At 52.6% G+C, this 25,385-nt stretch overlaps 11 protein-coding genes across 11 annotated transcripts; 4 read left to right on the top strand and 7 right to left on the bottom strand.

The window, feature by feature from the left end:
• Nucleotides 1-662: 662 nt before the first annotated feature.
• On the bottom strand, nucleotides 663-3,314 carry Z519_06001 (uncharacterized protein; the record flags this gene model as incomplete). Its single annotated transcript, XM_016763741.1, has 1 exon — nucleotides 663-3,314. One exon carries the CDS (start codon nucleotides 3,312-3,314, stop codon nucleotides 663-665), a length of 2,652 nt encoding a protein of 883 aa, XP_016620065.1.
• Nucleotides 3,315-5,897: 2,583 nt separating this feature from the next.
• Z519_06000 (uncharacterized protein) lies at nucleotides 5,898-7,106 on the top strand (the record flags this gene model as incomplete). The annotated part of the gene is made up of 1 exon (XM_016763740.1): nucleotides 5,898-7,106. The coding sequence occupies one exon, from the start codon at nucleotides 5,898-5,900 to the stop codon at nucleotides 7,104-7,106; it is 1,209 nt and encodes a 402-aa protein (XP_016620064.1).
• Nucleotides 7,107-7,692: 586 nt separating this feature from the next.
• Z519_05999 (uncharacterized protein) lies at nucleotides 7,693-8,447 on the bottom strand (the record flags this gene model as incomplete). The annotated part of the gene is made up of 3 exons (XM_016763739.1): nucleotides 7,693-7,819; nucleotides 8,009-8,205; nucleotides 8,403-8,447. The coding sequence occupies 3 exons, from the start codon at nucleotides 8,445-8,447 to the stop codon at nucleotides 7,693-7,695; spliced, it is 369 nt and encodes a 122-aa protein (XP_016620063.1).
• Nucleotides 8,448-8,919: 472 nt separating this feature from the next.
• On the top strand, nucleotides 8,920-9,699 carry Z519_05998 (uncharacterized protein; the record flags this gene model as incomplete). The annotated part of the gene is made up of 1 exon (XM_016763738.1): nucleotides 8,920-9,699. The coding sequence occupies one exon, from the start codon at nucleotides 8,920-8,922 to the stop codon at nucleotides 9,697-9,699; it is 780 nt and encodes a 259-aa protein (XP_016620062.1).
• A 797-nt stretch (nucleotides 9,700-10,496) lies between these two features.
• Nucleotides 10,497-12,583, bottom strand: Z519_05997 (uncharacterized protein; the record flags this gene model as incomplete). The annotated part of the gene is made up of 3 exons (XM_016763737.1): nucleotides 10,497-11,868; nucleotides 11,915-12,455; nucleotides 12,526-12,583. The coding sequence occupies 3 exons, from the start codon at nucleotides 12,581-12,583 to the stop codon at nucleotides 10,497-10,499; spliced, it is 1,971 nt and encodes a 656-aa protein (XP_016620061.1).
• Nucleotides 12,584-13,199: 616 nt separating this feature from the next.
• On the top strand, nucleotides 13,200-13,605 carry Z519_05996 (uncharacterized protein; the record flags this gene model as incomplete). The annotated part of the gene is made up of 2 exons (XM_016763736.1): nucleotides 13,200-13,240; nucleotides 13,296-13,605. The coding sequence occupies 2 exons, from the start codon at nucleotides 13,200-13,202 to the stop codon at nucleotides 13,603-13,605; spliced, it is 351 nt and encodes a 116-aa protein (XP_016620060.1).
• A 338-nt stretch (nucleotides 13,606-13,943) lies between these two features.
• Nucleotides 13,944-15,736, bottom strand: Z519_05995 (uncharacterized protein; the record flags this gene model as incomplete). Its single annotated transcript, XM_016763735.1, has 2 exons — nucleotides 13,944-15,422; nucleotides 15,545-15,736. 2 exons carry the CDS (start codon nucleotides 15,734-15,736, stop codon nucleotides 13,944-13,946), a joined length of 1,671 nt encoding a protein of 556 aa, XP_016620059.1.
• Nucleotides 15,737-16,483: 747 nt separating this feature from the next.
• Z519_05994 (uncharacterized protein) lies at nucleotides 16,484-18,358 on the bottom strand (the record flags this gene model as incomplete). Its single annotated transcript, XM_016763734.1, has 1 exon — nucleotides 16,484-18,358. The coding sequence occupies one exon, from the start codon at nucleotides 18,356-18,358 to the stop codon at nucleotides 16,484-16,486; it is 1,875 nt and encodes a 624-aa protein (XP_016620058.1).
• A 1,836-nt stretch (nucleotides 18,359-20,194) lies between these two features.
• Nucleotides 20,195-20,499, bottom strand: Z519_05993 (plasma membrane proteolipid 3; the record flags this gene model as incomplete). Its single annotated transcript, XM_016763733.1, has 3 exons — nucleotides 20,195-20,216; nucleotides 20,278-20,412; nucleotides 20,483-20,499. 3 exons carry the CDS (start codon nucleotides 20,497-20,499, stop codon nucleotides 20,195-20,197), a joined length of 174 nt encoding a protein of 57 aa, XP_016620057.1.
• A 1,409-nt stretch (nucleotides 20,500-21,908) lies between these two features.
• On the top strand, nucleotides 21,909-22,559 carry Z519_05992 (uncharacterized protein; the record flags this gene model as incomplete). The annotated part of the gene is made up of 1 exon (XM_016763732.1): nucleotides 21,909-22,559. The coding sequence occupies one exon, from the start codon at nucleotides 21,909-21,911 to the stop codon at nucleotides 22,557-22,559; it is 651 nt and encodes a 216-aa protein (XP_016620056.1).
• A 1,346-nt stretch (nucleotides 22,560-23,905) lies between these two features.
• Z519_05991 (uncharacterized protein) lies at nucleotides 23,906-24,602 on the bottom strand (the record flags this gene model as incomplete). The annotated part of the gene is made up of 2 exons (XM_016763731.1): nucleotides 23,906-24,441; nucleotides 24,506-24,602. The coding sequence occupies 2 exons, from the start codon at nucleotides 24,600-24,602 to the stop codon at nucleotides 23,906-23,908; spliced, it is 633 nt and encodes a 210-aa protein (XP_016620055.1).
• Nucleotides 24,603-25,385: the final 783 nt, after the last annotated feature.

The raw sequence follows: 25,385 nt of genomic DNA, 5'->3' as shown, positions 1-25,385 counted from the left end.
GTGGATAAAGAAGCGCAGAGGGTTCGCAAATAGCTGTAGTGCAAAAAGTCCACGGTCGTTTCTTGTTCCTCGATTACACTATATTCAATCAAAATATTCTGATCGAGGGCAAGCGCTACGAGGTTGTACTTCGCTTAAGGTATTCAGAGGATGGAATCTCTCACGCGATTCCATCCGATAGAAAATCTCGTCTCTTCCATTCCATCCGAGAAAAGACCCGTCCCCCAAAGCTCGTCCCGTCAATTCCAGCTTAATTGGACTCATCCACATCTTCTGCCCATGGGTATGAACAGAATCAAGTCTTCATGTTCGATATTGTAGCAAGGTAAAGCTCTATCAGACAGCACGCCAGCCCTGTTATTGGAAATTGGTTGTGTAGCTTTCGCAATGTTTAGCAAGAAAAAGTGAAAACCCGGTTGAGCGATGGAGGCTCCAAATGCCCGATTTGATGTGTTTGGCGTAAAGTGACAAGGGTGTTTTTCCTTCATGATTGACTCGAGTGAGAAAAGGTATGGTGGCCGTCTGACCTCCTTCCGTGAAATGTCGTAAAGCTGTGCAATCAGCAAAAGCCGTCCCAACAAGGCCAAGTCACATAATTCATCAGTACCCCCAACGCCGAGGCGCTGTTCATAAAGCCGTAAATGGATAAATTCCACGTGTAATCATTTCTCTGCCTTCTCTTTCAAACGCCAGAATAGCATGAGTTTGCTCAGTCTGTTCGTTTTCTTTCTATTCTTTTCGTCCGTGGCGGCGTTGTCTGGAACGCTTTCAAACTTGAGTTTGCTGCCATGGGAGGACCCGGGGATGAGGCGATTGAGACTGGCCAAGCTCGAACGTTTCCACGCTTGCTGATTGTTCGATCTGGAAGTAGATGGGTCAATCATGGATGCCGAACGTTGTTCGACGGAAGATCTTGTACCCGCACTGCTGGAGAATCGTGGCACGGCACCGCTCGAAATGCTGTCACTTAAGGACGGTAGATCGTCATTGGATGCCCGCAGAATCATGTCAGGACTTGGTTCTCCTAGGAATCTAGACGGTCGCGAGAGCGCTTCGAAAGAGATATGATCAGCATCAGGTGAGGACATCATTGAAGCTGAGGTTGTGCGTCCGTCTGTGGAGGACGCGTAAAGTGACTGAGGTGCCGGATATGCGAAAGCCATTGGGGAAGACATGGGTCGCTTTCGAGATTCGAAATGCTGGAATACCGGAGCCTCGATTGTCGAGTTGGAGGACCGAGCATCCACCCGAGCAATGTCGTCTTCCGAGTCAACAATAATGACTCCATTGCCGGAGTCCTCATGGATGAACAGACCAAGGCCACCTGCAGCTTTCGTGTTGGGAGAGCCCGAAGGAAGGGAGACTGTAGATTCGGCCTGACTACGACCATCGATAGGGGTGATCTGTGCTGCATTTTCTTCAGCCAGAAAATTGTCTTCTTCCTCTTCGTCGAAGACATCTTCAGAGAGGGAAGCATTGCTCCCATAATGGTGTAAGCCGAAGATGTTGCGATTGACAGCGGGCATAATCGGCGCTGACTCAGTCCTCCTATGGATTGTACCGAAAGCATCCATTGTGCCCCTCCGTTCGCTGCTATGAAGTTTTGCCAGCCTTGAAGGTTGTTTGGCATTACCATCTTGTCCGAACTTCTCCTCGCTCCCGAAAGGGCCCAGAGCAGCGTCCAGGTCAATGGCCGGACTGGTGATTTGTTCTTCGAATTGACTCGACGGCCAATGCTTCAATGAGGCAAGGTTGTTTTCTGCAGGTCGAACCCTGGTTGCGACAGGCGAGGGGTTGCGAATCACGATCGTATCATCCGCATCGAAAATCTCATTTAGCCGATCACTGGGAGTTCTTGTTAAAGGTGGTGGTATTGGATGATGTTGTTGCTTGGTCTTGCTAGATCGCTTTTCCGATTTCCTGGAGAAGATTCCAGACGTCCAGGTATGATATTTCCGCTTCTTCGTGATAGACCCGCCTGATGAAGTCCGGGGTCTGAGTCCATTCCCTGAGCCTTGCAGAGCGGAAGTCGGAGAGACAAACACATCCATCGGGTCTTCTCGCTCAACTTTGGGAGTGGTTGATGGTGAGCTACTGCCGGAATGGTTAAACCAGAAATATTTCTTCTTGTTAGGAGGACTGCAAGAGCTTAGAGTTCCAGGTGATCCCGAAGCGGATAGAGGGCGTTTTGGTAGATTGATCACAGACAAAGTCTTCGTCTTGTCCGACGCCATTCCGGGAGACAGGGTAGAAAGTGCGTCAGCTGTTTGTGGTCTCTCTGGCGAAATCATGGAATCGTGTGACGGGCTGACAACGAACGTTGGACGCGGGATTGGACTCGCGATTGAATTGATGCTGCCGGATAAAGAGTGGCCTCCTCGAATAGTTGAGTTGCTACCTTCAGTCTCGGAGGAAATCATGGATAACGGTCTGGGTATGACGTCGACATGGTCAGAAAAGCCCACACGAGGGCGGACTCCAGGGACACTACCCCTACGTCGAGGAGATGAAGGGGGGGTCTTGGCAACACTTGACATTGATTGCCGGGTCAGCGGGCTAGCACGAGAGAATGGAAATGCCTGTGCGCCGTCGGATGGAGTGGTTGGTGTCGAACCAGCACGCGCCTTCGCCATAGCATTCGCCTTGATCAACTCAGATGTATCAATGTCGGAGACTGACACAGCTTGGGAACGACGGTGGGCATGCCCCCTTGCTCCAGATATCGGCGGGTGCGGACGATACTCGGGCTTCTCAGGGCTCGTGTTGACCAACTGGGGCCCATCAGTTCCACCACCGCCCACAAATTCACTTCCACCTCTTCGATGACCCCCTCGAGGTGGTTGTTGGGCGTCAGCGAAGATTGGTTTCGTTGGACTGGGAGATGCTTGTGAAGAAGCTGAGTTTGGAGCAAAGGTGAATGCAGGCAGAGGCGCAGGTTTAGCAGAACGAACAGCACGCTGCTGATTGAGAGCCATCTCTTGAAGAACAGGATGAGTCGGACTTGGACTTCTCTCGCTTGGCAGGCTGGCACCTGGGTTGAACTTGAAGTCGGGAAGCGGAGGAGGCCTAGTAGAGCGACGAGCGACCTCAGCAGTCACGCTGTTGGCTCGTTGAGTCGGCGAATCCATTCCTTCTATTTCTGTAGCATCCTCAACCGCACCTGGATTGAAGGAGAAGATCGGTAGAGGAGGAGGAAGAGCATTTGGGTTTCGAGAAGGTCGTCGTCTGTGGGCTTGCGACGATCGAGGAGAACCGGGAGTTGAATCGAAGGGTGACAAGACTGATACCGAAGCAGGTAGGGAGATGGAAGTCATAGTTCACCAGGGCAGCCACCCGACAATACTAGTATTGGTGTTCTGGCCAGCAGGAAGGTGCAAGGTAGAGAAGGTCGAAGGCGTCCCGGCACCTGCGAGGTTGTGTATGCGGCCTGGCTGCAAAGGAAAGACTGCCACCATTACAGGCTTGAAGAGGCGATAGAGTGTCGGTAAATGAACGACTTGTACAAAAGTATCTGAAGGGAGTCAGGAGCTAAGCGCTGCGTCGAGTTGTTTGCTAGCAGTGGTGGTTACCTCAAAAACAAAGTCTGGAGCACAGTTTGAAAGGCCGCAGTTGGACTGAAATTGGAGATCGGCAGACCGAAGGGGCGGGAAATTGGCAGTTGTTGAAATGAAGGAGTGGACGGCTACCTGGAAGAAAGATCGATGAAAGACCTTTCTTCAGTCAGGAGCCACAAGGCTGATGAGGCCCTTTGAGGGAGTGAGAGCGCAGTGCGAGGGAGGAGGGAAGGTAGAGGTGAGGTACGGGTTGCGAAAAGAGGATGGGAGGGAACGGGAGACGGGGAGATGGTGGATGGAATTGAAGGGACAAAAGGTGAATTGGGTTTGGCCTGGTTTGGCCTCAGCAGCCAGCGACGCACAGTAGACTGTGGGCGGCGGTCCACCGGGAAACTGGCTCGCTAGGCCAGTCAGGTCAAGTGCCTGGCTAGGCGATGACAACTTGTGGATGAACAATTGGGCTTAGGCTGGTGGGCGCAGATTTTAGGCATGGTCAAGCGAGCCCTAGGCACCCCATGAGGTACTTAGGTGGCTTCAGCAGCAGTAGCGGCAGGCCACCAGTCCCCTTCCAGGCTGGGACCTGCGTTGGGTTTTCTTGCTTACCATGTAGTGGACGAACTCTTTCGCCAACAATCAGGTGGCAACAAGGCAGCGAGCGCTGGTCAAATAGACCCGCTCCGCTCATCATGCTCAAGTCTCCATGCGCACTACTCGATGCGCTCCAACTTGTACACAGTTCTTGCTGCGCCTAACAGAGCAGATCATGATGAAGTGTCAACTTGATCGCCAGACCGGAACGGCGACCACCTCATGCGTTGGCAGGCAGGACTTGAATAAAGCCCATGAAAGGAGGTCAGGTGCGCCCGTCCAATGAGCCCAATCTTTACGAGATTGCCCGCCCTGCCAGCTGTTTTCCACCCTCTGAACCTACGGCATCATCCTGTGCAACCTGCCATCCCAGTTGGATCTCGCTTGTGCCTTGACGTGCGTAGGATTGATGTACCCAGTATACACGTACAACAACTGCCAGCTGTCGGCATATCCCGAAGATGATATTCCGTACCTATTGATCCTCGGGTGCAGAGCAAAGCCGAAATCGATCTTCAGGATCAGCGCCAAAATGAGCGGCGTGGCCCCTGCTTCTCGAACTAGTCCAGGGTACTGGGGACTTGAGTACTTTTACAGTAGGACCTGTTCCTGGGGCGGGTCCAGGCCCATGCGCTTATGCAGGAACTCTCAACCCCGGATCCAGGTCACTCGCCAACTAATAGGGAATAGAGGGTCACCAGGCTTCCCATCTGGTGTCCAGACAGTTCCTGCGATGCGCCATGGTCGTATTCAACAGCCAAGTCGTCCCTGCATCCATGTGGTATTCGTTGGATACCGCCGTCGAATCGGCTCGACCGGTTCACGCGATCCTAAAATGTGAGCAGAAAGACATTCCTCTCTCGGAACTCTGACAAGACATACAAAACCTAGAGGATTCACACTGAAACTCGCTTGGTATCGTCTCCTCGACAACACTCAGAATCTCGGTTACTGATGGATAACAGATAAGCCATCACTCGATCAATTCAGCTCCCCACAAAGGCTCGTGCTTCACTGTCATCGCAACGTGGGTGGGAACTCTGGGGCTACCTAGGGCTAGCATGGGCGGACCGCCAACGCTGAAATTTTTTGACAACCAATGAATGCCGAAGATGGTCTTGGACCACATCTTCCTTCGAGCCAGCCCGAACCACTCGGCAAAAGCCTGGCAGACGGTCAACCTGGTTAGTGTTCAGGCACATTCTGCTCATGCCATGGAAGCATCCTGCAAGGGTATGTTACCACATTGCATGATAGAAAAAAGAGGGGGGGCTAAAGCAAGAAGAAAAAAAATCTCCTGCATGCGTGTCCTGCAGGCCCGAATACCACGTTCAGTTCTACTCGTGCTCATCTCAGGGCACTCTGTACCTGTGCTTGTACAGTATTAAGTCACCTCAGGTTACGAGGTACCTAGCCTGATCCGTCCATCCAAGCTCGGCACCTGATTCCCGATGACACCTTAGAAACTTGGCGCTATTGGTCGAGACCCTTTTTTTGCTTCTCTTTTACGTGAATGCAATATACTCAATATCAACGAGGAGTCACTCCTCTCGCCGCATGCCGGCGTCTCTGGCAGGTCTATTGGAAACACAACAGGCTATTCAATCTCGGATTTTCCCGCGAAGGCTCGCACGCACTGTGCAACCACGTACGCGATTTTCTTCGGTGAACACTGCATTTCTAGAAAATCCGGCTTGGGGATTGGTGAATTCTGGACTTTTCATCGCGACTAGCTCTGCCGCATGAACTGATGCAATGGCGACAGCAAGGAAGCAGAAAGGAACAGGCAGCCGGACATATCAGGCTTCTCAACCCCGCCGCGGTACTGGCAGAGTTGGTGTCACAGCACCACAGCATCCTGAGCCTGGTGGCTGGTATTTACCAGCTGAATTACAGCAGCTGATTCTAGACGTATTTCGACGGGCGTTTCCATTCGACCACGAGCAACTCGAGTTGAAATCCACCATCCAGGAGGTCAAAGGCCACCTATACCAGCGCGATTTTGCTCGTGCATTTGCCAAACCAGAATACCTCGACGCATATGCACTCAGGTGGAGTGCCAGCCGCGCCCTTGGCTACACGAGCATTTTCCTGCACCACGACTTGCAGAGAGTGTGGCATGGACCCGCCGAAACTGCGGCCACGGCTCCGAGTACGAATGTGAATTCTGTGTTGAAAGAGGCACATCTTCCACGTGCGAGCGGCGCTTGTAACGTAGTTTGCATTGGCGGTGGCGGAGGCGCAGAGGTGGTTGCATGTGCGGCTGCAGCACGAACACTCTCACTCCCATCGGGCAGACTGGCCGTCCACGTCGTCGATATCGCAGACTGGTCAACCTGCCTTGAGAAATTAGAGCAGGCACTGTTCACGCCGCCGCCCTTATCACGTCATGTCTCTGAGAGCGCCAAAGCGGTGAATAAAGCCTTCGCTACGAGCGATGCATTCTCCGTCCGGTTTACGCAACATGACATCCTCGCCATGGAAGAGGCTGGCCTGCTGCACAGTACCCTGTGTCAAGTGCATTTCTGTACAATCATGTTCACGCTGAACGAGCTCTTCTCGGCCTCCCTTGCGAGGACGACGGCGTTCCTCCTGGCGCTTACAGATGCCATGTCGCCGGGTTCCTGGCTTCTGGTCGTGGATAGTCCAGGGAGTTACTCTGAAGTGACAATGGGGTCCGGATTCAGTGCCGCAGAGGGACGAGGAGATGCGAAGACCCAGACAAGGCGCTACCCGATGAAGTGGTTGGTAGACCACGCGCTTTTGGAAGTCGCCGGCAAGCAGAAAGACGAGGTGAACAGTACAAGTAGGTGGAGGAAATGTGTCTCTGACGATTCGAGATGGTTCAGGTTGAGCCAGCAACAGTCCCGAAGGTACCCCGTTGAGCTGGAGAATATGAGGTATCAGATTCATCTCTATCAACGGATTCAGCCGGGCGACCGCGACGGGGAAGGGCAAGGCTAGTTAGTAGCAGTAGCAGTGGCTGAGAACACGCACTGAGCGAGGAGCTACGAGAACTAATCTTCGTTTGCACTGAGATTTTCAAAGGGCTCAGGTAAGGACCCATTTCCGTCACTAAGACAGGGCAGTCATGAACGCATCGGGTGGCACCATCTCTGATGTGTCCCTTGAACGGGTGTGGAAAACGGGATGGCATTGCCATGAAAGGTCCCATTACGGTCTCGAAGACAGGAAGAAGGGGTAAGCCCATCAAGAAAGGCGCAGGCTCGTGGTCAGAAGACGTTCGTCGGCCTTGATTCCAGTCCAGATCCGGAGAAAATATCCATCCCTTCTCCAAGCCGGGCCGGGTCTGACATGACACTCAACCACGTAGGCACATCTCATCCGTCGCATCCTGTCCCATTCCGTAGACTCATCCTCGATCTCTCATTTCCCAGAACATTTCTCGGTCCCCTGGCCTTTTTTCCTTGCACAGCCGCGTATGGCTGATGTCTTTCTTGTGCCCTGCGCGACCGATGTCTTGTCCCTGGCTTCGAGGTCTCAATACGAGCCACACCAAAGGAAGGGAAGGAGGGAGGGGCTGGTGAATCTAGTCCTCATCCTCATCGCCCTCGTCGTTGACGACGTTGAAGAAGCGCAGCTCGTAGACGCCCTTGGAGGTGGAGACCACGCGCAGCCAGTCGCGGAGTTGTTGCTTCTTGAGGAATTTCTTCGTCCTGGTCGCACATACAAAGTCTCGTTAGTTGATGGAACTGTTCCACATTGCATAACGTGATGTTGTCACAGGGAAATAGATTGTGGTAGGGACGGACAGACGGATGGACAGAGGAAAGATGTTCTGTGTAGGGCTGTGTGTGTGCAGGATCGCCTCTTTATCCTTTTTTTTGGGATGGGTTTTGGCTTACAAGTATTTCAAGTAGCGGCCGGAGAAAGGGATGTGGGTGACGACCTCGATCTTGCCGTCGCCGACCTTGCTGATGGCGACGTTGTCGCCCAGGTTGCCTGTCCGGCCCTCGACCTTGATGCGGTCGTGCAGGAAGTTTTCGAACGCCGAGAGGTCGAAAATCTTGTCCGACACGGGCTGCGAGCAGTTGATTGTGTACTATTCCCGCCACAGAACGTTAGCATGGAACTCACGCGTTCTGATCGTCTGCTTTGGGTCTTGTATTGAGTGAATAGGGTCAGACATCCACATGCGCATGCACATGCGGACGTGGATGTGGATGACAATGCGTTTGTGTGTATTTTACATGCAGAGGTTCTCGTTCACGCATCGACGGTGCTGGCTGAACTGCATACCTTGTTCGTGACCTTCCCACCCTTCGCGCCGGTCTTGCCCTTCATCGCGACCTTCTGAGCCGTACCACGAGCCTATATCTCACAAGGACCTCCCCCCAAAGAAGGAGGGAGAACAAAGCCTTAGCCTACTGCACCCCATCGTGTATTGTAACATGGGGACCAGCAAAGCGGTTCGGTTCGGTTGGGTCGTCGCTCGGTCGGTCGGTCGATTTCACCTAACTGACTGACTGACCGAGCGCGTGTGCAACCCGAGAGTATTGGAACTTACTTTGACGGATGGTGCCATTTCTGATTTTTCCTCTTTTGGGGGAAATTCGAGGTCGCAAAGAGGTCGATATCCTGCGCCTTTGGAAAGTGAATTCTGCAATCAACGAGAGAGGAACTTTTGGATGCGGAGAGGGATCAGAAACCATGCCAACAAGAGAAATTTCGGATTTGTGGATTGAAAATTCGCCTTACTTGCCCTTCGAAAATTACAGTCTTGGCGCCAAGACCCCCTCCGTTCAGGACTACCTCTATGGACGTCTCCTCCACAACAATCAACCTCGCCTTTCCGCATGCCGTTACATCTGTCTTTGCTCCCTCATTCACCCTCGGCGCCAACTTCTGCAGATGCAATTCGCATCACTATCCCGCCGTCTGGCACCTGGCCGATGCCGCCCCACTGGCGCCCTTCCGAAACAAATGCCAATGCCAACGCCACTATTATCACTGTCGCCGCCACTTGCGAAAGCGTGAAATGTCTGTCCGGCTCCCGCACGTCTCCGTCGGCACTGGCCTATGGGCCAGCTATGATAAGCTTGGCCCCCAGGGCATGAGGGTAAGATTTGCGCCTGGTCAGCGCGTGTCGTGGAGTCGAGTAGACGGGGGCGATCCAGAAGTTCCTCTCACTATCGACATGGTGGCCAAGGATCATGCTCTTTGGCAGAACGGCAGCGGCGCCGTCCTCGATAGAGCCATCTTCCCGCCGCTGTCTTCCACGCCCTGGTGGCTAAGAGCTCTCTTCGTGATTCTTGCTGTCGCCTTACTCCCCTGGAGGAACAAGCTCCTCAACCCAATGTTGTGGGTGCAACTGCAGACCATCTTCTTCGCCCACGACTTACGTCTACCATGGCTACGCACACGTGACATGGCTATGGATTGCGCAGCCGTTTGGTGGTGCACCGCCTGCTTGGGCGAAGCACTTGCACATCCAAAGTTTCTACATCATCGCAAGGGCGGTAATGACGTGGTCATATTGGACTGGAACGCTCGTCCTCGGAATGAAGTGGGAGTAATATGTCAAGTATACCACTAGGAGAGTCCGCGGGGACGAGAAGTGCTAGATGCTTGATGACCGACGACGATTAATCTATTGATGCTATTTACAGGTTACAGGACGCCGTGCTAGTGACCTGGCGAGGTGTTCTGAGGATCAAACCGTACTAGGTATGTGGTAAACAAGGTTTTTCGCTCTCGGGTAATCTGAGTACATAATATTTTATACACCAATGGGCATCTATCCCGGCACGAAGAAAGCACCTAGGTGGCTACGAGCGGCCTAAGTAGGCTGTCATGGCAGGCGATGCGTCACGAGTCCGAAAAGGACACTGCACATACCCTCAGACGGTGACCAGCGTATCCGAATTCAATCACAATATGAATACCATTTGCTAGCAATTCAAGTTGAAACACAAAGTACTCCGTACCAGAAGGGTCAACGTCGTCGCAAAGGACGCGCACACCACACAATATCAACCAGCCAACCCGCCCATTATCGTTGCTTAGCCAGAATCATCCGTCTTTGGTCCCTTGTTGTTCCTGTCTGCGCCTTGCCATATCATGCTGAGTCCAATTCATGTGGTCCAGGGAATACACAACATTTTCGTGGCCGTCAAGATTCATGCTCAGTTCGAGGTTACACCATAACCACGCCATTCGTAGCAGTCCAGATGTCAATGTACATGTCTCCTGTTGGAATGAGTGACTCCATAATTCGCCAATGCCTCTCTTTTGTCGCTGTTGCCGGTGTCCCAGTTAGGACGCGGTTGTCCACCATCATGTCGTGCAGTAGGGTCATAACGAAATGTTCAGCTGGTCATGAAATACGCAGCACTACCGCTTAACACCAACTGGTCCGTGACTGGCACTGCCCACACGTCCACTTGTCTTCCTGACCTTCATCTTATCCTCAACGCCGCTGCGGCGTGGTGATTCCCTCAGCGATCGGGTCTTTGAAACACTCATGGCACCCATTCCACTGGCAGATCGTGGAGTCTTTGGTCGGCCTGCTGCATTTGGGCCCTTCTCACTCACCGTGCTCAGTTTGAGATTTTCTTGTTCCTGGGCGAGCTCATCCCAGATGGCATTGGTATCCTCTATTTGGAAATTGATATCACCATCATCCTCATAGATACCCATCGTGTCGCCCACATCGAAGGTCTTGGTCATGGTTGTCGTGGTGGTAGTGTATGAAACGCTGCGAGCTTTACCCTTGCTGCTGGGACTCTTGCTTTGACTTCGACGCGATGCTGCTCGCTGGAGAATGAGCTCCTCTTCGCTTTCTGCACCATTCGTACTGTGTCGATGTGTCTCGACCGTTGTCACTTCGCTCTCAGACCTGTTGCCATTGACGCGCATGGTACCCGAAGTTGATCGAGCATATGGATGACTTCGAGGATCCATTCGAGCATACTTTCGGGGTTGACCCGGTGTGGGAGCTGGAAGGTTTTCATCCTGATAAGCGGCAGCGTTCGACACGTCGTTGCCATCGATTTCACCCAGAGCAGTTCTCTGGGCACTAGAACGGTCCGGAGTTGCAGTCTGCGCTCCACTTGGAATACGCATGGGTGTTTTCGCTGACATGGCGCGAGGCGTTGAGGGTTTGTTAAGTTCCATCTTTGCCTTCCATTGATCTTCCAAGTACCATTCCCGGAATTGACCTTGGTTCAGATGGAGCCAATGTTGTTGCGGGCCGACCACCATTCCAGGACGCATGAACCGCATGAAAGAAATAACTTCGTTTGCGGTGAAGCCGTGGCGATAGATCAAATAAGCTCCAATCAAGCACCCGGTTCTCCCGAGACCGGCCTTGCAATGAACGGCAATGGCTTTACTCTTCGCAATGGCGTCGTGGGCCAGCTTGATGAATTTGCGGACAATTGGAAGGGCTGGACAGGTTCCATCCTCAAAGATCATATCAATGTGTTGAATACCAAGAGCAGTAAAGTACGTTGGGCAATAAAGCTCGGAGTTGAGTCGCACAACCAACCCAACGTCCCGTTGGACGAAATGCGTGAGGACGTTTTTGAAGGGTTGGGGTATTCTAGCACGCTGGATCTCCGGGATGCAAGATGGAAGTGTCGCATAGGCTGGAGATGAGATGGGAATAGGTGTGGTGGGCTCAGATTGAGGAGATGCTAAGGCAACAAATTGGGGGCAGATCCAGTTGAAGTCTCCCTGATCAACTCGTTCGAATCGCTCGTATCTAGGCATGTTAGCTTCATCTTTCCGAGCATAGTCAATCCACGTACTCTTCGAGATTGAACTCCTTGAGCTGACACAAATTTTCTTCTTTGGCCTTCCAGACGCCATATACAACATCCTGGATATTGAGAATGAAATCCGCCTGACTGTATCCTGCGTCTCTAAAGGGCATGTATGGAGGATCGGCTTGAGCGATGGGGGCAAGAGCCAGGTGAGGAGGCCATGCCTGGATCAGCACCATGTAGCATGCGACCAGGCATGCAGCGTTTGCGCGACTCCTGGCATCGGCTCTACTCCAAAAGACGACGGCTTTGTCGTTGTTGGCCGGGTCACCCAGGATTTCGTGGAAATGAACGGCGAATCGATAGAGATGGCCAATGTGCAGGGGACCGAAGTCGGCGTGAAAGGCATTGTACAGAAGAGTGTCGTCGATGGTGAAGTAGACTGGAGGAGGTCGCAGAGTGGCAGGAGTAGGACCTGAGAGCGCTTTGGAGGACTTCTTTTGCGGCGATTTCTTTGCCTGGGTGGGATATGGGAAAGGAGTGTGCTCGTTGGGTGCTTGCATGTAAGATGCTAGGTAAAGGCGATCTGTTCAGGAGAGCAATGTCAGCGATGCGCATTGCACTGAGGGGCATTGTTTTGTTTCACGTCTATTTACCTTGGATGTATTCGATGACCTGACCATAGCTGGCAGGATGCACCAACGACGGCGCCATCACTGCTCACAGCTGACGAGGGATCGCCGCCAATAGAATGATTGGACTTTACCAGGTATTCAGCGTTGCAGATGGCAAATGTTGACCGGCTTGGGCGCTCGATCCCAGAAAGAGACGCTGTCAGTGGTCGATGGAGATGGGAATGTCTCTCTAACTGTGCCACATATCACGAATCAGACGTAGCATGAGAGATACAGCTAAGCAGCGTGAAGGCGATGAGATGAGGAGGAAGAGGGCGACAAAGGGTAAAGATGTGGTGGTTTGTAGGAGGAAGCAATGGAGTATGCGCAAGTATGTGTTTGTGGATATTGGGTACTACTTGGTACTTAATGAAATGAAACGGGGAGTTGGTGGGAACTGTGAAGGGGTCACAGGCCCAAGATTCCCAGGTTCCCATCGTCATGTTTACTTTCGGCCCCTGCATCCTCGTTTCCCAGCAACCATGTTATCGGGGTTTCGAAGAATCTTCCCTCGCCCACCATTGCCCAGGCATTGCCCCCCCACCACCAAACTCAACTGCGCCAACCTCACAGCCGTTCCATCCTCGTCTGAGACTGGCTTCAGTGCACGCTCGAGACATTTCAGCCTCGCCAGATGCATCATAGTGTCATATGACATGGCGATGGACACCTCCCAGTCCGAGTTCCCATGCTCATTGTGCGTGGCGCTCTCTCACCAAGCTCCCTGCGCAAACACTGACCCTGCCTGACAGAGTCATCCATGTCCCTCTCCTGAACCATCGCCTCGCCTCCACCGCAATGCGCGCCCTGCAAGTCGATGCCGAGTTGTCCCCACTGGTTCGTCGAGAGTTCACTTTGGTCAGCCCAGATGTTGTCAATGGTCATGCAGGAGACGGCGATGATGGATTACCAGATACCCACAAGACCATTCTTCGCACCCAGTATAACGCAACTACCAATCGCATGCTCCGAGTTGCTGTGAATGGCTTTATGGAATCTCTGGGTGTCGTCCTGCAGGTCATGGAGGAACTAGACGTGGATGTTCTTCAGTCAAGGTCATGACCCTCCCTGGCTGGTCATCTCCCCGCTCAACTTTGGCCTCGAACATGTGTTCTTAGACTGATGGCGACATCCGCGATTGCCTTGGGGAATAATATGGCGACGTGAGCACATCACATCCCTGGTCATGTTTCCACCAAGACGGATATCAGCTGAACGGTGTCTCGGGATTCCCCTGTGTGGGTGTGGGGACTTCGAATCATTGCAGAGAAAACTCGATGGCGTCTGTCTCAGAGCCCAGTCAAGCCTTGATCCCGTACAAGACCGTAGTTGAGAACTCGACTGACCTCCTTGCTTCGGAAGCTGAGACAGCGTCTTCGCCTGATTTGTCTTCAATTTCTCTACTCCTCTTCTTTAGAACGTGCCTGTGAATGAGTTCCCACGCCGCGAAGGATGAAGCGAACATTTGGCACATCACAACGCGTCCGCGAAATCGCTGTTGAATTCTGTCGAGTTGACATGTGGAAATCGTCGACGCCCAGACCAGCGCCTCCATAAGAGACCATGCCGAAATAATCAGGTAAGAATATTACCCCGGTGTCTGCCACACTTGGGTCTCGTTGCAGGCAATCCTGGGATTCGGGGTCCGTGGCAGTACCCAGCACAACTGTCGTGCCGCCGTTCGTCGACTGCGAAGATGCAGGCTTCAAATGTGAGGCTCCTGAGTTGTCCTTGCTCGCAGGGTCTGCAGAACACACCAGAAACTCGACCGTGCTGCCCCGTGGAACTATGCCACGCGAGCCCAGCTCGTGCACAATATTTTGATCGCTATCCAAATCCGGGAACACAAGCGATGACGACGCGGCTTCGCTGGTTTCAAAATCCACAGCTCCTTCCAGTGATAGAAGGCCTTGTCTCTTTCCCCAACCTCCTCCGCCGCCCGACACTTTGAAGAGCTGTGCACCTTGCCATAAAGGCTTAAGTGAATTCGATTCCTGACTCCCGTTGTTCCCCTTTGCTTCCGCCTCAAGTGATGATGTCCCTGGTGGACGGATCAAAGCAAAGACAAGTAGTGGACCGCGGGCGGTGCTTGCAGGATTCGATTTGATATATGTTGAAACGGCGTTCTCGAGTTCTTGTGAGGCAGGGACAGCCACGCCCTCGACCTCAATCTGACGAAGGACGTTCCCCATGGATCGTACTACCTTTCTAGGCTTCGTCAATGATTGAAGCGGAGCAGATCCGTCATTGACAAAATTGTCTGGAGGGCAATACAGGTTCAATTGGAACGATTCGAGGTTCTTTCTGCCAACATAGTTGATTGCTGGCTCCTCAGATTCACCGAGTTTGATCTTCCAGACATCCTGGAAAAGCGTTGTCCGTTGTCCGTTGACGAAAATGGTGTTGGCGACTGGTAAAGTGACGTGCCGTACCACGGCTTTCTGGTCTAATGCCTGTGCCGACGAAGCAGGTCCGCCGGCAGAGCAGAATTGCAACGTCGCAGGGGACTTGTTTTCTGCATCGACGCCTTGGACTCCTGATAGAGCGTGAACGGACCGACCGCCAGGAATCGTAGAGCTCATGAAGAGTGCAAGTCCTTCCGTACTGGAAACCTTTGTGGGATTTCCATCTCGGTTGGCGTGAGTTTCAGGAGGGACGGGTAGTGCGTCGACCACAGCAGAGACGCATTTTATAGTTGTCTCAATGGGTTTTCCTCTTCCCGAGGCACGGCCTTCGTACAGCAAAGGTAGAATGTGCCGAAGGAAGACCTCTGGCCCGAGGAGACAAGACAAGGACGGTGTCACCAATAGAACCAAGAATTTAACCAGCGATTTATCGTTACAGTATCTGTGTAGCTGTGGTCGTATTTGTTCCAGGTCCTGGGCTCTATCAGATAGAGCTCGATCACGTTGGAGAAGGAGGGATTCTCCCGTGTACAATAGGAAATATCATCCTTTCTAACTCACCACAAGGCTTGGATCCCTGGTCAACCATGTCACACCTGCTCGTACAACCCTTCTCGCAGTGTTTCCGAGCTGCCTCGGTGTGCTGCACGAAGGGGAAATTTGAGCTGGAGACTCTTCTCCGGATGAAGAAGAGATAGCAGTTTCATCTGATAGTGTCGGTGGTAGTCGGACTCGTCGAAACGTGGGCCCCCCGGAAGGGACTCTTCGCCATGCAATCGGCCGTGCATCTTGTGCGTTGCTCAGACCCCGTTTGAAGCCGAGCTGCCTGGACCCGTTGATACGGACTAACGTTCTATTCGGAGAAGAACGAACCAGCACGCTGAGCATGGTTGTTATGTATCGAGTAGAGGAGTGACTGTCCTCCTTTGAGCTGCTGCAGAACAACGCTTCGAAACACAAAACCGAGAAGGGGAGCAACGTTGAGACAAGTGAATGGGATGGAAAGACGCCCAGCGAGATTAGCGGGGAGTTTCTCGCCTGCTGTCCCTTTGATGATGATGGGGTTAAAAGAGTGTCCAGGTCAACCCTGTAGCTCACTGGAGCTGTTTGGCGTACAAAATGTTTCGTCTGACAACCGTGGCCCTCGGCTGGAATAAGGCAAGATCAAGGCCAATTTCCGGTGGAACCTTTTTTCGTCAGACGTCTACTCTTCCTCCCAAGAGCATTCTCAAATTTTGATTTCTACTCATATTAGCAGGTAGCGCAGAAGAGGGAATCAAGCGTGGCAAGATAGCAAGATGTTGAATCACTCATATAGTGCCATATTTCCAATTGGAATAGTGGTAACAAGGCGGATTCTTGAAGATTAAATGTTCATGTGGGCTGCTCTACCGATCTTCTCTCATACAGCTCTGGGCTTTCATGCTATGCATCGTGTAGATGTCATGAAACTGATCAAGCATCATCTCACGTCGGGAAAAAAAAATGTCTTTAGTCATACAATTTCTGAATGGCACATCCTTGCCGTTCCCCTCTCAAATTTCAACGGTCAGATACAAATCACCGCTGCTTGACTTGCTTGGCGTCAGTCGAGCCTTGGAAGACGGTGACCGTTGCGGAACGACGACATTCACATTGCTGGTACTGGTACTTAAGGCTTCATTCAAGGATAGGCCAGGGTCTTCCATAGGGGGACCCCTGTTGCCGCTAGACGGATTGCCTCTGAGCTTTGTTATGCTCGGTTTGTGGGTCTTCGACGAAGGAGGGATTGGAAATTCAATAATCTCATCGGACAGATATCCATCGGAGGAGGTGGTATCTGTTTGCATGAAGCTTAGTTCGGCGTGGACTAGCTGATCCCTCGTCGGTCGAAGAGGTGAAGCTGCCACCGGTACGAAGGCTGAAGCAGGGGCTGGATTGAGGCTTGCTCGAAGTTGAGCGGGCCTTTGTGCTTGCCTGGATATGGCGGCCGAACGAGGAATTTGAGGATATCTCAAATCCTTAATAGGGCTCTCTTGCGCGGGCGAGACGCCACGAATGTCAGCAGGGATGACGGAAGGTGTCGGTGGATTCACTCTCAGTCCAAGTTGCTTGTTTGCTTCTTCAGGAGGTGTCGTATCTTCTTCAATTTCAGTGTAAATGGAGCTGACGGAACTTTGCCTTTCCAGATCACGGCCTACAGTCATCAGTCTTCTACCTGCCGGAGGTTGGGGCGCTATTTGTGGTGGCAAGGGAGGATTCCGTGGCTGCATGAGAGGCTCTCCAGGCGGAGTATTGATGACTCGAAGAGGGAGTCTGGCTGGAGGCTTCTTTCGCAAGACACTCCTATTTGCGTACATTGATGACGGGGGAAGCTTGTGTTCGGCAACTGGAAGGGGTGATTGTGAGGTGGGCGATTGAAAGTTGCGGCGTGGCGAGGATAAATCAACGTTGCCGTTGTCGTAAGTTGGGGTCAATGGGATTCTAGCTGTCTGTCCAGCAGCTTTAGGGGGGCTTTCCGGTAACGCAGGCAACCTCAGATTCGGCGGTGGCCCTCTTGGCCGTTTCGCCAACGGCGGTTTCTCTAATATGAATGGCTGATTGTCGACTAAAATTCGTTCAGGTTCTTGCCTTCTCGTTTCTGGCTCATCGTCAAACTCGGTGGCATCACTGACGGGTCGTTGGGTGTATCTCCTTCGTTCCCTTGTAGCTTCAACATCTAGCGGTGCGGGCCACAGAACTGCAGGCGCGATAGGTAGTAGCCGAGAGAAGCTCTGCTGAGAGGATGTGCTTACAGGGGAGTGTTCGCCGGGCATTTTTGGTGAGACTGCTATACCTATTTCTTCTGGTCTGATGCTCTTCCGCCAAAAGCTTCTCCTCTTTTCTTCCATTGACTGCTGGGGAGCATAGAAGCGACCCTGAGTGCGACTCTGAGTGCGACTCTGAGTATTGGGCACTGTGAGCGAAGTTTCAACGTTTTCAAAAATGGGAGGAGGCTTTCTGTCAGGGCTCTGATGGTTGACAGGGGATGACGGTTCAACCAGCCGTGAGCGTCTTTGGCTGCGCCGTCGCTGTCGGCGCCGCTTGCGTATCCAGACCAGAAGAACCAGTAAGCCAAAAACGACAACAGCAAGAGCAGCACCGCCGATGGCAATTCCTGCAATTTGAGGTGTAGTGAGACTAGACCTAGAGGTAGTGTGTTCCGGTACCGCAACAGCTCCTGACGCTCCGTCGGAGCCAGTAGACATGCTTGTGGTTTGGCCCATTATAGTGCCCGATGGAGCGTCTGCCGCCGAAGGTAAATCCCCAGACGTCGTCGGTGCTGCCGCTGATGTTTCTATTATCCATGTTGGGGTATCTGTTGCCATCACAACGGTGCTGACCTCCTCTGTTGAAGTCGGATTACCTATCGTAGCGGGCAAGTTCTCCATGGTGGAAGATGTGGTTGTGGAAGGCCCGATTATGGTAGCAGTGATGGTTCGAGCGGTGTTCGGTTCAGCTCCTGGGATAGAGTTGCAAACACCGTACACATCCACGTCCTTCTGATCTTGTCCCGTACAGGAAGATACCACGCACTGTACAGAACCCTCACCGATTGTAAGCCCAGATACGTTAGGCTGTATGCAGAGATATGTGATATCTGAGGTATTTGCGCAAGTGGCTCCAGGGTAATTCTGACTCGCGAAGTTTTGGATACAATTGACTGCGCAGGCTGGAACAATGGAGAGAAGGGACGGAGGGAGGCAGGTATTTGTCGACGCCTGTCGGGCACGGAGCTGGTCGCCATCGTGAAGAATCGACGACGGACTCGGGGACATCCACATATGGGCACACATGTCCACTGGTTGGCCTTTGTCATCGTTGAGGCATCATGGCTCTCAAAGTGGCCGGTTGCGGAAATATTTCTGTGAACGGTGGCTATACGACACGCAAGCAAGCAAGCAGCAGTCAGCGGAATAGAGTATCAATGTTCAACGACAGTGGACAATGCGCAGGCCTTGCGACAAATATGCGGCGCGAAGGGGGATCTGGGGCTTCTTTTATTGTTGAGTTTGCCCTTGGGCCTTACCTCACCCCTCGAACGGGGTGGACAGAGAATTTTTGTCCCTGAGAAAGGGCATTTTGCCAGAAGCATGACGATGGCGGCTGGAATATTGATCTGCGATAGGCCATATAGCCTGAAACCTGCAAAGCATCATGGTGGACGTGGTCGAATGTGAAGCATTGGATGAAGCATAGTCGCTGAAGCCAGCGGTTAGGGGTTCTCCTAGCCGACGAGGGGGGCTTTCACGTGACCGTACGTTCCCCTGGCGCCATTGGCAGGCCCGGATGGGGAAATGGCCTGCAAGGCTCGGATATGAGCGGCGGCTATCAGGGCGCGAGCAGGGCGCTTCCACGCAGATTGGATCGTCAGCATATTTCTCCCACAAGGCTATTGCCTATATCACTTCCAGTGTCCTTTTGCTTGCAGCGCATCCCTTTTCTGTCCGATGTAAACGCTCCCTACTATCCCGGCTTTGAGCAAAGGCTCCTCTCTACCGGCAGGAACATATCTCCTTGGCGTCATCACACCACCTATCCGCAAATGGGGTTTTTGTCATCGTGCTTCAGGACAACATGGGCAGTTGCCTGATTGTCTAGGGGGTTTAAATTGCCAGTCGCTTGATCCAGTCCTGGATGACGCACATTATCCGTTGAAAATGGGGGTCGGATTGGATCACAGCCTTGAACAATCTCCAGGTTGGGATCTAGGGGTCTCGGACACGGCAGTTCCGAAGTTCATTTTCGGTCTCACCATCTCCCGCAAGGCTGTTAGACTAGTAGAAGCGAGCTCTTTCGCACGGATGGGCCAAGGCATCAACATTAGAAATTGATCATGAGGAATGGGATGTTAAGTGTGTCTCATTATGCTGAATTAAGACGTTTGCACCCAAACCACGTGCAGCAAAATCGACCTTTGTGCGCCGAAGTTGGACGGAAATGCTCCCATCCGTCCAGCAAACAAGCGGTCCAATAGCCCAGGTCACACCACCCTATCCAGATTCAATGCCCTGTTTCATGCCGGCAGAATCTGTGTGCTTTTCGTGTGAAACCGATATGGTGCCGAAATGATATTGTGGGCATAACGAGGAATGTCTTCTGTATCATGCTCTGAGAATCAAAAGGCAGGTGGGGGATATCAAGAGGCGAGGTTGTGTCGGTCCTCGGCAGAAGAGGAAGGGAGTTTGGGCGGGTTGCGGATAAGAATGACACTAGATGCTCATCGTTCAATACTTCAGAATAATGTAGCTGTTACATTGTTGTTAGCTTCTGGTCAGCGCGTGACTGCTACGGCGCGTCTTGAACGTACAGAGCATGGATGATGCCCGGGATGTAACCCAGAATGGTCAACAGGATGTTGATGAAGAAGTCGGCATTGCAGCCTCGCTCAAGGAAGACACCGAGGGGAGGGAGGATGATGGCAAGAATAATCTTGCAGATGTCGCTGGAATCATATTGTCAGCTCTACGGGCGCACTGCGCGGAAGGCGACGGAAGTTGAGTCCAGCAACTTACGATGCTGTGAAAGGCATGTTGACTTAGTTTTGGGGAGTTGTGCAGAGACGTGTATTGGTCGATTAATGGACGTAAAATGCGAAGCTTGCGAGCAAAAAGCGACAGTGGTTGGAGACACGGATGATGGTGAGAGAGGAAGATTGCGCGATGAGGGAAGTACAAGGCACTTTTAGATGAGTCGTGCGGATGGTGGATGGCTGGGGGGGGGGAGAGGGCAGTGACTTAACCGGGGCACCTGGCAGTGACACTCTCGGATTACCAACAGGGCACGCCAGGAAAGATCATTTGGCATCATCCTGCCATTTCGGCGCTGGGCAGAAACTAGCCCGTAGCGCCTGGGGGGGCCTTTCCACCATTTCTAGGCACGGTCCAACGCAATTCACGGAAGTCCTTGATTGCAGCCACCCATGACGTCTGTCTCAGCGCCAATCGTCCCTCAACGAGCCTTTTTTCCGGCCTTCTCTCTCCACTCTGCACAAATCTTGGCCAATCAACACCAGCAGGAGGAGATTGCATGGCATACCCCAGTATTATGCATCGTCATCAGATGCTGCACCGCCACAAGCTGTGGCTTGACTCCCCACGGTATTCGTTGTCTTGTCACTTTTGTTCCCTTTCTTCTGCCACTTCGTCATCCTGCGGCCAGTTTGTCGTGGGATGCTGTGGCTCAGGCAGCTCGGTGGCGGCCGAGTCTGCAACAAGAAAATGCAGATCAAATAAAACTCTCATGAGGCCGGTTCAACGTGGTAAGATCAATCTGGAAGCCTGGGGCATCAGCAGATGCAGAAACCAAACCATTCGCCCAGACTTACTCAGATCTGTTCCTGCTCACCCCATGGCGAGGATGGGAGAGTCGCCATACGAGTACGAGGTACGGAGGAGAACATCAGCGAACCAAAAATCTGAACCTGACCCATTTCGTCATCACGGAAAACGGGGGTTGCCACAGTGTCCTATATCGAGTAACAATAGCCCAACAGAGAGCAATGGCAGCTCACGTGAATATTTTTTGGTCTGACTTCGTCACCTGTCCGGGCCGTTCGGGTCGCTAATGAAGTTTGGCCAGGCCATGTCTTTGGTGTGCATACTTGGTACAGTACAAGCAGGATGATGTCGAAAAGGGTCACCAATTTGTCTCGATAGACTCACTCAGCACGACCGACAACCAACTTCCGCCTTCATGCCTCGGTGGGCTGGGACCGGACCAACAATGGTTTAGCCGAGTGGCACAAGCGACCCAACTGTCTTCCTCGCTTGTTCAATCCTTCTTTTGCACCGGAGAAGGATGCCTCGTGCCTTCCCGATGTACAGTTCCCAAACAGCGTTGGCAGGGCAGACTGCAGGCTACGTATCATGTCTCTCATCTCGGATCTGCCCCTGTTCTGAGGATAATTGACTTCGACCCAATGTAAGCTGCTGGAGCGCGATGGCGCCGACCTCGACGAAGCCTCAATTCCTTCGATCTCTCTCGTCCACCTCGTCGCTCAAGCCGACAAAGGACAAGCCTCGACTCTACATCGTCCTCTATCCGCGCAGTGCCTCGTCGACGAATTCTTCCTTTCGCAGCGCCCTCAGCTGCGACTCCTACCATTGGTCTATCGTCGTCGGGCCCCAAACTGCGCGGCGAGCCGACAAGGGAATTCGCTACCACGTCGCCCACCTCAACCACGACACCCACAGACACTTTTACGAGGAACAAGATATCCCTTCAAACCCCATTGCCCAAAGCGGTCTGGTCCGCGTTGCCGTCTGCAAGGTCACAGACGAAGAGCGCCTTCATTCCATACTTCGAGAACTCCCGATTCCTGGGGACGACTCGGCGTTCAACTGTCTGACCTGGGTCCGTCAAGCATTCTGCAAACTCCATGAAGATGGCAAATCGGTGAAGAGTTATCTCAATGCAGACGATTGGCAAGCCGTGGAGACGTGCGCCCGCAAGTATTGCAAGCGAAAGAGAGACGCGGGTAGGTTCCAGGAGGGCAACGGTCCTCTCAACAATAACGGCGGAAACGCTGCGTGGAGCGCGGAAAAAATCAGCACCTTCAACTTCTGGGAGAATCGCGAGACTACGCCCTAGGCTGGGCGTGGGAATTCTGAATAGGTTTGGGACGTTTTTGGGTGCGCAGAGACGGCTGTAACCAGGCAGCTGTAACCCCTTTGAAGAGGTTGTCCAACGGAGAAGACTTTTTTTTCGCTCCTAGAGGAGTATTGCCCTTATAGTATGACCGGATCTCTCGAGATACACAGGTACCTACCGATGGCGAAGCGCAATTTCGACATTTTGCAATCTTGCGAGTAGAGATAGGGCAAGCGCAACGAAAAAAGAACATGGAATCACGCAAGACGAGGGGAGCCTGGAAGAGCGGAAGAACACAAGGCGATCTGAGAATTTCCTTTTTGCATTTTGTTTTTACAATGGCACTTCCCTTTTTTTTCTCCCGTCATTCTTTCATCATCATCATCTTCTTCTTCTTCTTCTTTTTCTTTTTCTCTCTTTTGTTTTCAAATCGCTGGCCGGTGCCGCTGTCGGTGTCAGTATCCCCCGTTTGCTTGCATGCTCGTGGCATTTAGCATTCCTCCACATATAACCAGCAAACCAATCAACCAAACAACAAATAAACAGACAGACAAATAAATAAACAGAGACAGACAGACAGACGAGTCTAGAGTATCCCTCCCTCGCGGCGTCTATACACCACAACTACAAGTACAACTACAAGTACCGCGCGTAAAAAGTACACTGGACCGCCCCTCTTCTTTCCCTACTGGAGCCAGATAGATATCTCGATAATCTCCCCGGCGCGAAATACAAGCACAGCACAAGGACCAGCGCAAAGCCCACGCATGCATGTGCAGTCACGGTCCGCATCCAGATCTACACCAAGGATGCGAAAGACACGGATCTTCTTTTCAGTTTGAATTCTCTTGATTGCGATCATGATTGTGATGGTGACGCTGACGGCGACGTAACGTGACTGTTGATCTACTTCTGTATATTGTAGATGTCCCCCCTGGGCATTCCATGGCGGATACGGTTTGTGCAGCAAAAGATGGATAACACAAAGCCCCAAAGTGAGCGGGACAAACCCGAGGCAGCCTGAGTAGCCTTGCTGTGTTCGAGAACTTTCGGACAGAAATATCCCCAATCAGAAACACATTGTCTGTTTCCCATATTCATGGTCCGCAACAAGATTTCCCGGTTCCACATCCCATAAGCCCAAGCCCATCTCGACCCTGAGACCGAAGTGAACGCTCTCCCCCTTTCCCTTCCCATGAGAAAACCCACGATAGAGCCCTTTGCCGACCGTGAAAACGCCGGGCAGCAACGCTACTGCCGAATCAGAAAAACAAAAGATATTGCAATCCCGTCGCGCGCAGACAGTTGCTGGATTCTCTAAATCATTCACACCCATGCCCCCTCATCTAGAGGCCGCGAAGCATGACGGTCCGTTCTCCCTCCAACTTGGCCGCATTGCGATCCTTGTCTGCTTTTCTCGCGTCTTCCAGGCCTTCGCAGTTATGAGATTCCAACATACGGTGTTTCCCGCAGAAGCGCTTCTGGCAGAAACCGCAGTCTCCCACAATCGGTTGAGCTGGCGCTTTGCATCCGTCCTTGGAACACCGCGGTTTGTTCGACTTTCTCTTTGTCGGTGTTGCCGCCCCCGAGGGTATTGGTGTGGACGATGTTGATGTGGATGTTGACTGTGGCGCGACTTTCATGTCTGTTGAGGCCGGTTGTGGTAGAGGTTGTGATGCATCCGTGGGCGTAGGACTTCGTGGCGGCGAAGACAATTTGAGTGTCGGTGATTCTTGGAGCTTGAGCTCTCCGACGGTGGTAGATGGTTCTAGAGGCTTCCCGTCAAGCATGAGTTGAACGTCGGCAGGTAGGTTCGTCGAGGCAGAGAGGAATTCGAGTACGTTGGAGACGGTGTGAACAGGCCGGACATTCAATTTGATGGCTGCGAGGCACAGGTTAGCTCTTCTTGATCAAACAGAGCGGGCGGTCCGCAAGGTCATGCTTACTCTTTTCGCCGGTGATTTGCACCTGGATAGCCATGTTATCGGCCGGGAGGTCTTTGCCGGTATTGGAGGTTGCGGAGCCTGATCGTGAGCGATTCATGTTGAATGTAGGAGATGGTGTGAACGTGAGATAGAGCTAAGTTGGGGAAAAGACGAGGTTTATCTGGAGGCGACTTTGAGGTGGTGGGTGAGGAGGATGCGGTGCAGGGAACCAGGCTCGTGACCGATGACGAATGCTGAGAGGCTAGGACTGAGTGCAATAACTGGGGAGTAGTTGTAAGAGATAGCGTGATAGTGGTAAGAGGCGGTAGGACCGTTGAGATAGAAAGAAGATGATGTTTCGTCCAAGTGTTGGCGGGTCGAGCGACGGTTGGACTGGGGTGTAGTGGTGAATTGGAGATAGAGGAAAGAAACAAGACGACGAGTTCGGAGTTTGGTGCAGATGCGTCGTGTAATGTACTGCCTGGGCAGTAGCGAGTTTGCCAGTCAGATGGACACCCAAGCCAGGGGACAAGGCCACAAGATGAGGCAAGCAGGTGGCTAGTTATGGCTGCCAGGTGGTTATGGGGTGGACTAGTGACAAAAGTGGCTTGCTCGGGATTGAGGCGACGGCCACCGACGACGTGGGAATCTGGATGAGGATGGTGGATGTCAGTGGAGCGGATGGCGGATGGATGTACGGAGCCATGGAGCAGCAAGGGAGAGGACCGACTTGACCCAAAGGTTGAGCCACCAACACCCAGCTCCAGGGTGCCGTTATTACCACTCGTTCCAAAGAGCCAAATAAGTGGAACCCGTAGAATGCAGTCGCAGCTCCACGAAGAGAGGGCGAGAGGCGCTTGGAAAAGTCCTACCGAATAATACAAGCTCACGCCGTGGTTGC

The sequence above is a fragment of the Cladophialophora bantiana genome (genome assembly GCF_000835475.1).
Source record: "Cladophialophora bantiana CBS 173.52 unplaced genomic scaffold supercont1.8, whole genome shotgun sequence".
Taxonomy (NCBI): Eukaryota; Fungi; Ascomycota; class Eurotiomycetes; order Chaetothyriales; family Herpotrichiellaceae; genus Cladophialophora; species Cladophialophora bantiana.
This window is presented reverse-complemented; position numbering and strand designations above follow the sequence as displayed.